At 37.8% G+C, this 15,225-nt stretch overlaps 1 protein-coding gene across 4 annotated transcripts in view; it reads right to left on the reverse strand.

Annotated features, from left to right (window-relative positions):
* Nucleotides 1-396: 396 nt before the first annotated feature.
* Nucleotides 397-15,225, reverse strand: part of MAP2 (microtubule-associated protein 2) — an 83,535-nt gene continuing 68,706 nt past the window's right edge. For 2 of the 4 annotated variants that reach the window (XM_006891938.1, XM_006891937.1), the window contains 4 exons: nucleotides 8,531-8,623; nucleotides 6,508-6,589; nucleotides 1,832-1,944; nucleotides 1,287-1,613 (listed from right to left, as the gene is read on the reverse strand). In XM_006891938.1, coding sequence (XP_006892000.1) covers nucleotides 1,398-1,613; nucleotides 1,832-1,944; nucleotides 6,508-6,589; nucleotides 8,531-8,623 — 504 coding nt within the window. In that variant the 3' untranslated portion in view covers nucleotides 1,287-1,397. Of the gene's footprint in view, nucleotides 1,614-1,831; nucleotides 1,945-6,507; nucleotides 6,590-8,530; nucleotides 8,624-15,225 lie in introns of all 4 variants that reach the window. The other 2 variants (XM_006891939.1, XM_006891936.1) reach the window with 2 other exon arrangements.

Raw genomic sequence — 15,225 nt, forward strand, 5'->3', positions numbered from 1 at the left:
TCTTTATTTTAGGGAAAGAAGTCAGATGTCTTCTATAAGAAAATGTAATAAACAGATAACTTTCTGGGAGAATGGAATAACACGTCCTAAACTTTCACAGTGAACTTCAACTTTAGCAAATGGGAAAAAGAAGAAATCTTAAGAAGTTTTGTTTCATGAATGATTAAAGGAATAAAACTCAAAACTATTTTGTGATTAAAACTGACAAAAAGAAAATCCATACTTGAAACAACAATCTGTAGACCCTTTTCTTTTACATTAAATGGGACCCACCCTCACAAACTCCATGTTGGTGAAAGCAAAGAAAAATAAATTTTTCTAGTATCACGGGAGAGACTTGTATCTGTCACTAAAACAGGGTTACAGCTTTGAGTTGTTACAGAAAGCAACTTCATGCTAAAACTTTTTTCTTTTTTAATTTTTTTTAAAGTAGGGAAAGAACCCTGCTAACATCTACTTTCACATACCTAAAATTGCAACACCAAAGGGTGCAGGAGACACAGATACTGTGGATAAAGAAGTATAATATTCAAGTATATGAGGAAGTATCACAAATGGCCACAGAGAAATATATATATATATATTTATATCTATAATACTGTATCAAACAGATGAACGGGGGGGGGGGTGTGAAACTGGTAAGTGTGGACACAAAGCTAGCCAATTAACTGACTTTCTAATCAGACATGAGTTCATCTTAATGAAAAGACCTCCCTTCCTAAGAGATGCACGTTCACATCACTTTCTCAGCCACACTCAAATGCTTTGTAGCTATTTTTAACTAGTTAAATAATTTATTGGATTCACTTATACTCTGCTATAATTATCCAGGTCCCAAATGTCAATAACTTAATTGAATCTTTCTTCCCATTTATACAAAATAACACTTTAAAAAAACAACAATCTGGTTACTTCTTCTTACATGCTCTCTCCTTCCTGCATTCAGACTTCTTGATTTCATTTAACCTGTAATAAGTTACAATGGGCAGTTTTTCATTGTTTGTTTGTTTGTTTTTCACCCATAAACAGAATATTGAAATAAGCAGCATGGATTTTAACAAGGCCCTTCAGAATGTAGTGGATTAGCCTTCAGGCACATTAAAGGTAAAAATGCAATTTTTAAAATCATGATACTCCATGCAAAATAGAGCAGAGCAAAAATAACTGTCCGATTGTACCCATGTAAAGCCAGTGTCTTCCTGTTGCAAATGGAAATCAAGTTCAATTTCTGCATATTCTATTATTTTTTTTAAATATAAAATTGTAACAATTACTACAGTTTGGGAATGAGATTATTTATTTTATGGTTTGTAAAGAATGACTCTAACACCTGCTCAGAGCCCACTCCTGCCAAGCGCTCATGCCTAAATATTACCTCAATGCTAAATGGGAACTCTTCACAAGCCCTGCTTAGCGAGAGCTGCAGTGACATCCTCGGCTAAGGTGGCAAGCTGAGGGGATTCAAGCAGGTTGATGCTTCCAGAAGAGGACACATTGCTGAGGCGTCGGGGTGATGCCACACTAGATCTGCTGGGGGACTGCGTGATGATCTCGGCCCCGTGGTCCACACGAGCCTTGGCGTGCTCTCTGAAGTTCAACTTTTGGCTGTCAATCTGTTGAAGACAAGTTTCAGCTCTTGTTAACTCAAACATCTGAGGTTAGTCCTGGCTCTTCCTTCCTATCCCGAAGCTGATGTAAATGTGACTTCCTTGCAGGTTAGTTACCCCACTTCCTATTTGTCTAAGCCTTCAATCTCTCATTTTAATGAAGAGTATTTAAAAAAGATTCCACAAAATGACGAACGAGATTCGCTTATGACCTTGTCGCTTACCTTGACATTACCGCCTCCAGGTACATGGTGAGCATTGTCAAGTGAACCAACCTTAGCTTGGGCCTTTTCTTTGAAATCCAGTTTTACACTCTCAATTTTCACACGCCCACCACCTACATATGAGAGGAGAAAGGTTTAAATTGCTAAATACTTTGCTAAAGGAAAAATCTTCTTTTTGTGGTGACCATTTCTTCAAAATGATGACAGCAGATGGACTGTGTTGGTATTATTAGGGTAACTGAGTTAACTGGGATTCATACAAACTCTGTCAACATCACATCAGAACCTTCCCTATGCTGTGGCTCCTGCAAGATCTCTAGCATGACCAGATTCCATCATCTCAGTCACGGTACCACTCGATCTCATTGAGGGTCATCCTTTCGGTCTCTGACCCATCCGTCACCTTTCCCAAGGACAGCCCCCTCTTACAGCCTAAAGCATGTAAGAGGAAGTTTCACCATCATTGTCTCTAAGGAGTGTCTCTGTTGCAGTCCTTTAAGACAGACTTGTTTGTTCATAATACTCCCTGGACCATAGATGCAAAAGGAATCTTTCAGAATTTCCAGGCCATATCATTTGTCCTACAGTAATCAAGATAATGGTTACTCATGGTGGACAGTGTTTGGTGGAGCTCCCTAATTAAAACAAGCTTGGAAGCAGGGGTGGCATCCACTTCTGAAAAGGCTTGCCTCCAGAAACTCTATGAACAGTGCTCAGGTCTTTTGTTCATAGGGTCAATGTGAGTCGTCTATGACTTGACGACACTTAACAACAACACAACAATCAAGATAATGGTTGTTGCTGTTGTTGAGTGCCGTCGAGTCATAGGCGACTCACAGTGACCCTATGAATGAATGTCCTCAACACTTGTGTGTGTGACTTTCATCCTTTCTCCGGTTCATAGGGTTTCCGGAGGCAAGCTATTTAAGGAAGTGGATGCCACTCCTGCTTCCAAGCTTGTTTCAACTGGGGAGCTCCACCACTGTCCACCATGGGTAACCGTTATTGCATTTGGCACATCAGTGTCACAGTGTTCAGTTTCACAGCGACCACAAGTTACCTCTGTACCGCAAGTGGACACATGAGGGCTATATGACCTAGAAGACAGTTCGAACAAAAACAATGAAAAACATGCTTAGTCACATCGCTTTCGGTCCACTAGGCCAACTAGTCTCTCTCTGTGTTGTTACAACAACAACAACAATAAGATAATAATATCTTTTTTTTAAAATTCTCTTGTTGTTTTTGTGTATTGTCCAGTCAGAACAGTCATAGCCAACCCTCCAGTGGGTTTTCAGACCCAATAAATGGCAAGGGAGGAGATTGCCCATCTCTCTCCTGCAAAGCACCTGATGGATTTGAACTGCATATGTGAGGTAGGCAGCCCAGCTCCTTACCACTAGGTTACCTAGGTGAATACCTTTCTCCTTTACCTGTGTCTAACTTACGAAATCAGGTGTTAGTGGGGTTTCCTTGCCTTTTTCTTACCATAGTGTAACCAAAACTTCAACAGGATGTAATGAAAACATCCTATCTCACATTTCTAAAAACTGGAACATTTAGTTTCTTAAGCCCAAGGGGAACTCTTTATTGAAATGAGACTCTTTATCCTTCTTTAAGGTAACAGATAATTTTTTTCTGATTATTTTAGGCTGCAGATATGTCCATTTGTAAATGTTCATCACTGATAGCTTGATTGATAATATGACTCAGGAGCCAAGTCATTTTTTATTATCAAGCTGTAAGAGCACTTAATTTAATCAGCAAACCGAGTAAAAAGAAATGAATCTTTGGAGAGCTTATCTGACATCAATTTCTGAGACCAAGTTTTAACCATAACATTTCCCCTGATTGTTAACTAGTCTGTTTGATGAGGATGTGTTATGTCACATTGAAGTGTGACCTTCTTTGTCTTTGCATGCCTTGATTCAATGTTATCCTACACTGAGCAAGATTTTGTCATTTTCACGCCTGCCAGTGGTCATTCTGAAGGCCCACTGAAGTATTTTTTTATCCATCTTCCACTCAGAGATTTGCTTTATCTTTTATGAGCAAGTATTTTTTTATCCATCTTCCACTCAGAGATTTGCTTTATCTTTTATGAGCAACTTAGTTTTGGAAGCATACAAATCCCCCTCAATCCCCAGGAAACTTAATGGTGAGTTATAACGACCCTCTTTTAATAGCACATAATTCTTGAGATTCTGACAGGTAAAATTTATGAGGGATTCTATGGAGATAAAGAAAATAAATTTGTTTTAGATTCCTGATGTATATACATCACAACAAGCTAAAGTAGTAGTCTGTTTAGGATTTGTTTATCTTTTAAGCCTTATGTTATTTATCTGTCCAAGATCTGTTTTTGTTGCATGCTGCTGAGTTGGAAATGACTCAGAGCTGACCCTTCAGGAGGTTTTCAGAGGTAGTTAATTGTATGGGTGGAGACTGGCTGTTCTCCTCCTACAGTGAGTCTGGTGGATTCAAACCACATGCCTTTGGGAGAGCATCACACCGTCTAACCACTGGACCATCAGATAAAACACTTAGATAAAATATTAACACACAGTTGGCTGGCCATGGGTACATTGAAGCTATATGATTTGATAGGATTATATTCTGAAGAAATACGTAATCATTTTTCTCCTGAAGATTCACCAGCCCCCATTGCTCCAGTTACTGGATCAATCCATCTCATACTGGGTCTTCCTCTCCTGAGCTGTCCCTCCACCCTTCCAAGCATAATGTCCTTCTTCAAGGACTACTCTCTCCTGGCCACAAGCCCAAAGTATATAAGATGGAGCTTCAAAATCCTAGCCTCCTAGGAAAGACTTGGTTTCATCCTCTCCAAGACAGACCTATTTGTTTTTTTGGCAGTTCATAGTATGTTTAAGACTCTTCTCTAGTACCACAATTCAAAGGCATAGATTCTTCTGTCATCCTTAGTCATTGCCCAGCTCTCTGATGCATTGCAAGTAACTGCAAAACTTTGGCCTGGATTAGGCACATCTTAGTCTCTAGACTGATATCATTGCTTTTCAGCACTCTGGAGAGGTCCCTGTCAGCAGATTTCCCCCAATGCAATTAATCATTTTATTTCCTGTCTACCAGTGTTAAGAATGTTGATTCTGGAGCTGAGCAAGCTGTACTTGTTAGCAACCGCAATCTCTTCTCCATCCATCATTGTGCTGCCAACTGGCCCAGTGGTGAGAATCTCTGTCTTCTTGATGTTAAGCTTCAATCCATATTGAAGACTACAATACTTGACCTTCTGTAGCAAGTGCTTCAGGTCTTTCTCAGTTTCAACAAACAAAGTTGTGTCATCTGTGTAATGTAGGTTGTTGATAAGTCTACCTCCAATCCTGATGCCACATTCCTCTTCATAAATCCCTGCTTCCCGAATGTACTATAGGGTTTTTCTTAAATGTACCATAGCTTTTTTACTAATTGAAGTTAATATTTTAAAACAAAAGAGGTTCAAATGATTGGATAAAAACCTGATGTGATTTGTAAATCACTCAAATTACAATAAAACTTAAAAGAAAAAGACATTTACTAGCAGCTCTTAGGGAAACACATTTGCCTTAAGTACTATGCTTTTGGTTCTGACCAATTCTTACATCTATCAGGACCAGAACTTGTGAAAAACTATAACCTTTATCAAGTTTTGTAAATGCTAAAGTTAAGGTTTGAAGTGCAGAGATTTCAATGTGTGCCCTGAAGTGTTGGATGATTTTCTTTAGTTTCTCCTTAGATATTCTACATTTCAAAGGAACTTTCTAAAAAAGATTGCTGTTGTCAAGGATCATTATGCTAGCATGTCTTTATGAATTTAGTCATCTGATTCAGTTATTACAGAAGAGCTAGATTTAGTAATAGGTGGGAGTTTTATGACAATAGTCTTTTATGACCATAAATCATCACGAAGTATTTCCTTTTCTACAGAAGATATTTTTGTGCATTCAGTCCCGAGACAAATTTGACTAACTCTATGTAGACTGTCTGGAATTAAAGTACCCAAGATTTTCTTTTATAGTCTGGAAGAAAATAGGAAACTATGGTAAAATACCATTAGCATGCTCTTGACATGGCAATGCAAGGTCAATAAAATGTTTGTAGGCTTGAGTTACATATGGGTGAAAATAAAAACATTCACTAAGAGAATTCCTGCTATCTTTTTAATGACAGAGAATGGAATTAAGTAACTGAAAGATTTGAACTTCCTGCTTTTGAGTTGACAGTGAAACTTCCTACCCACTAGGGACCTAAAATGGACTATATATTTCAAAAGTGTTCCAGTAAGTTTCCATTTGAAATATATAGTCTTTAAATATTAAGTACAGTTTTTATGCTTTGTGCATGAAGCCTAACTCATCTTCAGTGTACTGTCATCTTCCAACCTTGTTCATAATTGCACTTATGAGTTGTAGTCAACTCAACCTAACAGAACTAACATGTTAATGACCTGTTCATGCTAAATTGGCTCACTTGCCCACATAGAAAACGCCTTGAGATGTCAAAATAAATTTTTTAAATGCATACATATTAGAAATTTAATAAATACTGGAAATAGCGACATTTCATAACAGCCTTCTAACTATCTGACAACACAAAATACATCTTTGTAACTTCTTAAATGCAACTTACCATTTCTCACTCTATAAAGGTTATTTATTTACCTGGCCTGTGGCGGATGTTCTTCAGAGAGCCGCATTTGGACGTCACGTGGCTCAGATCTATCTTCTTGGTAACAATCTGTACCTGTGTGAACCACATAAAATTCGCTTGAAATAGTTTCGAAATGGACAAACTCTCCACACTCAGATATAAAAGCCAGAAGCACATTCTAAACACAAACAACAGCCACATATCCAGAAACCCAAACCAAGAGCTACATACACACGCGCGGGGAAATGTTTCCCACGTGTTTGGACTGGAAAGAATGACCCAAGTAGAAGAAAACCCTGCAACAGAAGATCTTGTTAGCAGAAAACAGGTCATGCCACAAGGGATCGAAACACCTGGATTAATATAGCAAGCTTCCACCCAGAAAACCAAGCCACAGTGTTAAACCTTTCTATAAGCCAAGAGCCCTTAAAAAAAAAAGAGGAATTATTCTTTAATAATTTTTAGTTAAATGTGAACAACATTGCTTATAGATATAAAATTAACTCTGCTTTAAATAATAAAAGAAAGCCACAAAGGTGTTTTCCTAAAATTTTATCATATATTGACTGAATTGGGGTTTTTTTTCCTTGCTATAAACTTATAAAAATGACAGCAAGACTTTTTCTTTGTATTGACAGTGCTTCTTCTGCCATAGCTGAAGCAGTGCTTCTAAAAGTGTTCTCCCTTGTTCCCCTGCATCAGAAGATATTACTAAATCAGGCACTTAGTGAAGGGACCGCGGCATCTGTTTATTTTAAAATGTGAATCCTCAATAGAGGAGAAGTTCAGGAATGTCATTTAGGAGGCTTGAATCTCTCCTACTTACTTTGTTGGTGTACACCATCGAGTCCAACTTATGTTTATGGTTTTTATTTATCTCACCTCATACATTTTCACTGAGGTGTTTTGATCAGCAGCATCTTCAGCACTGGATAGTTAGGTCCATGCTTAGATACCTGCATTTATTTACCATAATGAAGCCTGCTTCTCTGAGCGTCATACACTGTAGGGACCACATAAGGGAAAGAGGGGAAGGGCAGCCACATCGATGCATACACCGACTCTGAGGCATCCTTTGAGAAGCCCAGCAACGTGGCTTTGGACTTGGCACTACGTTGGAGTTACTTTGAGTGTCAGGAGACAGCTCCTAGTAGAGTGCTCCCTCTCCTTTCTTCACTCTATCTCTGGCCAAGGCGAGGAGCAAAGAGCTAAGAGTCAAACAGATGAGGATTCTGGATTCAGTATCCTGTCAATTACTTGAGTTTCAGCTACCAGAATCTGTTCTGTCGAACAGAGAAAGTCTGCCTAGCTGATGTTTTGGAATGATTTTTATGAAGAACTACCCTTATGTTGTCTCACTCTAGCTTGCATTCACCTGACCGTTTCACCTCTATTTGAGAACCCTGGATGTATCTTTTGCTGCTTCTCATAGACTATTATTTCCACTAAATGAAAGAGACAGGAACAATCCTGTCGAGACAGCGTGTACACTGGGACTTGAAGCCTTTCACTTTGAATTATAGATGAAGCATGCTTCAGCAGTTCTGTATTTTTCTAAATGATATCCTAACTCTCATAAATAATGAAGCATTAAAGATTGACTCTATACACGTTGGGTACTTTCAAGTATATCAACCTTTGTCTCAAGGGTAATTTAAATGCAGCTACAGAAGTGTGTGCCTTGCTGACTTCTGCAGGGGAGTAGAAACAGCACAAGGAAATACCTCCAAGCTGAAGGCCAACATACAAAATTGCCAAATGGCTGGACTTGCCATTCATTTTGAAAACCATGGTAGCAACACCAGGGTTCTCATTCCCTATGAACAATGTATTGTTCATTGAGGAGCTTATGGGGAAGGATGGGAAGCCCATCAAGGAAGATGCAGGACTGAGAAGACATCAGACAGGGTGGGTGTGTGGAGCAAAAGTGAGGAGGAGTGAGTGTGCTGGGAAAGAGGTGCAGAAGACATGGTGCTGTCTGTGCAGGTGGCTCTGTAAAACCGGGACAGCTTTCCAGCACAAACGTCTACTTACATTTCCGCCCCCGGCACAATGTGTGATGTTATCCTTGGAACCACATCTGGATTGAACTTTGCTAAAATCGATCTTCTTGTTTAAAATTCTAACCTAAAAGGAATTGGGAGGCAACTTCACTATGCATTTTTCTTCCAACATGCTGGGTCAAAGAATAGGTAGTGTCAAAGAGGTTTTATCTATATACTCACTAAAGAGATAAAAAACACTAACACTGGAACTTGAGAGCAGATCTGCCATGTAAATATGACCCTCGACCCCCTGCAAACTCAAGAAGAGATACTCATAAGTGTTAAGTGCTTCTACTGTAGATAGGTATGATCTAGAAACAATCAAAGGACAAAGTGAATAAAATGAAAACTTGCATCATCCTGATGGGGAGCTTTCGACAGGAAAATCAGGAGTCAGATCCATTATCTAGAAGTTCCAGTAGAGTATGTAGTTCAGCCTAGAATCTTTATGAGTATCTGAGTGTCCTCCCTCTCTCAAGCCTCACAATGTCAGGTAGCAGAATTATTAGACACCTTACACAAGGGACTTGACTGTCCGTTTGGTTCACATACAACAAGTGGGGACCATAATTAGTCTATTGTGAGTGTTATAAGTCGGGGCTCACATTTCTGAAGATACAAGTGCTCTGGTGTCTCAGGAAGGTTAGCTATTCTGTGAAAAGGTCTGCCGTTCCCTTAGTGTGGTCAGTATAGAGACCTTCTTTCTACTCGTAGAGGTGAGAAAACCAAAGCCCCTTAGCTGACTTGCCCTCATACATGTAATGTCATTCCAGATCTTTGCTGAGTCCAGGAAAGTTGAAGGTAGGTGCCCTAATTTTATTTTCAGGAAATCATTCAACTTCAAGGCATTGACAAATCCAGATCTGGAAAGACATTACTAACTCGAATTATTCCACCACTCCCATCCCCAATTCTAAAGTGAAATCTTGTTTTTAATGCTTTAGGGGATATTTACGCTTTCATTTAAAAAAACGGTAACAATAACAACAACAACAAAAAAACCCAAAAGAAATCTATCTTTGGTATACAGCTGTCTCTAAGAATGATATTGCATTCCTCAAGAATTTGAAAAAAAAAAAAAAAAAGAGTCAGAAATTCAAGAGGACAGTTACTCCTGAACTATTTTAAACGAAACAAAACCTAAACGGCAGTGCCTGTCTAACACTGACAAGATAGCTTGTCCCTTACAGGGAAATGTCACTGACAGCTTTCATAAGCAACCTAAAGGAAGGGCCTCCTGTCAAAATGTGAATTCAGAAGGCATGATGATTGGGTTAGCCTTTAGGGTATGAAAAAATAACAACTTCTAAAAAGCAATAGTAGTACAAAGAGTCTAACTCTAACAATAAACATGCTCTCAACATAAGAGTTTTACACACACTGTAGTTCTAGTCAGTTTTAGCTAGTATGCACTAGTAGATAAATGTTCAGCAAGTAACTTTTATTTATTATTTCTAATAATCATAATTTCAATTCTTTTTAAGTGAGTTTAATTAGCTTCTCTATGAAATGAGATTTACCTGAAACCTTTTTCTCAACCTTAGGAGTGAAGAACATGTGATATTTTGTTTACAGATTTTAACTCAGCAATCATTTGCATGCCAATCAAGCACTTCATCAAGTGATCAAAAACTAAATGCTAAATCTGATTCCTTGCAAAAGTGGGAATTCTACATTCATTTGACTTTAGTCAAATGCTTTAGTCAAAAAGCTTTGACTTTAGTATTTAATAAATTTTGTTTGATAATTTTCACAACAAATGATTCAATCCCAAAATGGTCCTGTTGTCAGCAGTATTTAGAGATAGCTAATTTAGTATCTTAGAAGTCCTAGAATGTAAATGCTGACAGCTGTAGATTTTTCTTAGAGGGTAAAGATTTTTTAGTGGCATGACTATTGTTGTTAAGTGCTGCTGAGTTGACCATAGCTCTTAGTGACCCTGTGATCCTATCGTGCTCTGTTCTATGACCTCCACCATGGTCACGCCCGCGGCTGCTGCGGGATGTCACTCCTCAATGGGTGCTTTCCTATTGAAATGACTATATGGTCCTCTGTGGATGCTAAAAGACTGTTCTCAGTCATTTCTGCTCAACATATAATCCAACATACTGGACAGGCATTGGGCATGCATTAGTAGTGTACACTTAATGTATTACCATATTTGAAAAGAGTATTGTTGTATAAAGACCTTGTCTAAAATGAAGAAACATACTACAGTATTCATATAAATGATCTCTGCAGACTCAACATACTGCTTGATGACTGAAAGAAACAAATTGTTTTGGGCACAAGGTGTTTGATGGTCAACAGCTTTGCTTTCTGGGTGAAAGCCTTCCATCTAAGCACTCACTATAACATTTACATACTCAGAGAATAACAAATTATTCTGAAAATCTCTGGGTCATTTACAAATAATCAATAACTTAAAACTAACTCTATAAATACCGGTAGTCAACAATAATTTAAATAGAAAAACAAATGACGCCGTGAAAAGTAAGATTACATTCCTGTTCTTTTCTCCATAAAGCTTGGAACTGTCACTCTCTGGACTTTACAGATGGACTGAAATAAAGATTCATTTCTTATGAAGATATATTTTTTCTTCTTCTTTAAAAAAATTTATCTTATAGTGGTTCACTTACAAAGTTTGAATATACTGTTTTTCACACCAGACCTTTCTCATTTCCTTCACCCCCATACCCATCAAATTGTGTGATCCTATGATCAACCACTCCCACCCCCCCACATCCTCACCCCTCTGCTGCCACTCCCCACCCCTTGGATCCTCATACTTATTCTACAATAATGGTTTTATACATTATTTTTCCTTATGGGACTGATGTAGTTCACTCAGCATAATGCTCCCCAGTCCTTCTCAAGTTAGGTAGTAATTTACAAAATCATTGCTATTGCGTGCTGTGTGGTATTCCATTGTATGAATGCACTATACTTTCTCAATCCATTCTATTGTGATTGGACTAATGAAGAGATGTTTCACTCAACTTTTGTTTTTTAATATATTAATTCTCAGGAAAAGTATCTTCATCTTAGAGACAGTTTAAGAAAAAAAAATAATGCTTCTTAGAGACAAGTGAACTAATGTTTTATATTCATGAGATAATAATAGTGGAAACATTTTTAGTAATAATTACAAAGCATTATCTCTAAATAAAATTTAATTTTTATTTTTAACTTTAATTATTTAACTTGCACTAATGTATTTTTCTGCATACTTCACAGTGGAGACAAACATATTACCCTAGTCAGTAGGATAATCTTCTTAAAGTTCTGCGCTGCTCACTATCACCCAAGCTCTTTATTTCCTGTGAAGTTCAATGAAGCTTTTTGGTGAGGAAACAAGTTCTTAGCAATTCTCACTATTCAGTCTTCTCTTAATGATTCTTCTACCATTACATTTTATACTTTGGAGAACCCATTTTAATTATCCTGGAATCCAGAATTGGAGGGTCCAAGGGTTGGTTTCCTTGAGCTATTTGGCCTTGGGTGCCCTTTTGAACTGGGCACCTTGAAGAGAATCACCTCCTAAAGTTTCCATTAAAGTCAAACAAGAGCCTTGTAAGCAGCGTGGTAGAGACCAGATCAGTTTATCTTAGTTGATGGCTCTTTCTATATTCTTCACTATGTTGCTGGAGATCTCAAGGACAGAGGGAGGGAACTGTACCTTTTTCTGCTGTGTTGCTGAAGATTTCAATGGTGGAGGGAGAGGATAAGTTCACTGTCAGGGACCTCTCCAAATTGCTAAGGAGCAATGATACCAGTTTGAAGACTAACATTCACCTGATTCAGGCTGTAGTCTTTTCCATTACTTGCTCTGCTTCTCAGAGCCGGACAGTGTATACGGATGACAGAAGAATTGATGCCTTTGAGCTGTGGTGTTGGAGAAGAGTATAGAGTATCTCATGGACAGCCAAAAGAACAAACAGATAGTCTTGGAGAAAGTGCAGCAAGAATGCTCATTGGAGACAGAGATAACAAAGCTTTGTCCCACATATCTTGGGCATGTTGCTAGGAGAGGCTAGGCTCTGGAGATGAGCAAGTGCTTGGAAAGGTGGAGGGTCAGCAAAAGAGAGGAAGATCTTCAACAAGAAGGACTGAAACAATGACTGCTGCAATGAGCAGTTTATCCAGTGCAATATGGAATCTTATTTCTTGAGTTCTGCTTCCGTGGGCATTGATTGTGATTCCAAGTAAAATGAAATCTTTGACAACTTTGATCTTTTAACTATTTACCAGGAGGTTGTTTATCGGTCCAGTTGTAAGGATTTTTCTTTTCTTTATGTTGAAGGGTAAACCATTACTGAAGGCTGTAGTTTATCATTAAATACTTGAAGTCTTCTTTGATTTCAGCAAGCAAGGTTGTGCCATGTGCATACCACAGTCTTCCTCCAATCCTGATGCCAGATATTATTCACATTGTCTTAGCTTCTTTGATATTTTGCTGTCTATACACATCAAATAAATATGGTGAAAGGATACAGTCCTGAAACAGTCTTCCTGATTTTAAGCCTTAGATTCTCCCCTTGTTCTGTCCAAATAATTGCCTTTTGGTCTATGTACAGAAAGTAAAACCACACTGAGGAGGAGATGAGATAATACAGAAAAAGCTGAAAAGAACTTTTTAGTGTTAAGGACATCAATAAATTTAGTCATATGCTCTCACGTTAAATATTTTCAAATAGTTTTCCAGTGAGAACTGAAAGGAGTTGTCAAGGGCACAACTCACTGTGATTCATAGAATGAACGGATGAGCTTTTTCAAATTTATGCAGCAATCTTTCCTTTAAAAGTGTAACTATTTAAGGCATTCCAAAGAATACTGAACCTAGTCAGTGAGGAAAGCAATTTATTTAATAGTCTGTTCAGTTGTTTGGAAACAACTCTTTGTCCTTATTTGGCTTATAAATAACAGTAAACAAAAATGAACTCTATGGGGCTCTACTTTGAAAACTCAAAGCAATAATTTTCCCATGTTTATTAATAATTAGTATTTTGGAATTTAATGCCAAAACTTTTCATTATCCTACAAAATGCAGTTGAATTATAGTTATAAAAGTTCTACTGCATAAAGACAGGATCCTTGATCACGGGGAGTTTTCATTTTGAGACTAAAAAAAAAATAAGAAATTTTAAAAAATCCTTGCGAACATAATATAGCGTATTCCAGTAAATAGCTTTCTTCATGCTGAGTTGAATACAGTTATTTGATAATTCATGGGGTATTTTACTACTCTTCTTATTTATTTCTTATTTGTAGCCCCAAGGAGCCCTGGTGGCAGGGCAGTTAAATGCTTAGTTGCTAGTTGAAAGGTTATTAGTTCAAATCTACTAGATGCTCCATGACAGAAAAAAAGTGGCAGTCTATTTTCTTAAAGAGCTTTGCTGTTGTTAGGTGCTGTTGAGTCAACTTCGACTCATAGTAACCTTGGAAACTATGGAGCAGTACGAGTTTATCCCACTAGGAGTTGGAATTGACTTAAAGCAATGGGTTAAGTAAATGAAAAGAAGTGTCTTGAATAGATGTTAAAATGAAATTTAAAAAGTGTAAAACACTTGAAGAGAACAAGTGAAAAACAAAGGTCCTCTTTTCTGCTTCGATTGTAGAGCCCATGTCTTCTCTCTCCCATTCCCTGTTTTGCTATGAATCTCCAACACAGAATTTTATTCAAGACTAGCAGAAGACTTTCACAGCATCAGACATCATAATTTTATATAATGTGAGAAAATTGTTTCATTAGCACGTGAGAATTATTTTCATTTTCTTCTTTGAATATCAAATTAAAAAGAAGTAATTCAAATTAGCATATAAAAGGTCCAAAATTGGTCTCAAGATAATGCTCAAAATCTTAAAAGAAACAATGAAATCATCAGTCTACTTTTCAGTCATTTATTCTCCACCCTCTAACACCACGTGCTCTTTTTCATGTTCCTATTCTACCTCAGAAGCACTGTTGCTTTGTTTTTCTTCTCCCCCTCTCAGCTTCAACTTTTAATTTAATTTTAAATACTTGTAGAGTGAATAGAACACTGTAATAATGCATTTTGACCAACTGTGATATAAAAATATTATATTGCTTAGAATGATGAATGATTTCACTGTCGAATTAAGATGAGATGGTGCTATATACAAATAAGCATTGTGAACGTGCTTTTATTCTGTAAGCAAGAAACCTTATGATCAGAAAGGTTAGTATCCAAGTTCACAGAATAATAGAATAGCTGAACCAAAGATTTAACTCTTAAAAAGGAGTCCAATATTATTTTAGCCAAAACTTCTGTGGCCCCATCATGGGAATTTATTTTTTCAGTAATAATTGTAATGGGGCCATGTCTTTTGAAGGGAAGTTTCTGGGGTCATGGTTATTGTGTGTTACTGTTCTTCTCCCCCCACCCCCCACCCCAAAGCAGGTGGCTCTTGAGGCTTTGACCAAGGGTGGTGACCTGCTAGACGGTGTTGCTTTACTATCCATAATGAGGCAATGGGTGTTTGGGCTGGCCTGGGGCCTTGGAGTTTCTCTCTGCTCTAGGAGTTGGCTGCTAGCTGGCATCTTGATGGTGGTCTCATCTTGATGGCAGTCATGTAAAAGAAGTTTCTGGGGTTGTGTTTGTTGTGTGTTACTGTTCTTTAGAATGAATATTCTTCAAAAGACACAGTAATCATTGTACT

The sequence above is a fragment of the Elephantulus edwardii genome, unplaced genomic scaffold, assembly GCF_000299155.1.
Source record: "Elephantulus edwardii isolate Elephantulus edwardi_28Jun2011 unplaced genomic scaffold, EleEdw1.0 scaffold00106, whole genome shotgun sequence".
In the NCBI taxonomy this organism is placed as follows: domain Eukaryota; kingdom Metazoa; phylum Chordata; class Mammalia; order Macroscelidea; family Macroscelididae; genus Elephantulus; species Elephantulus edwardii.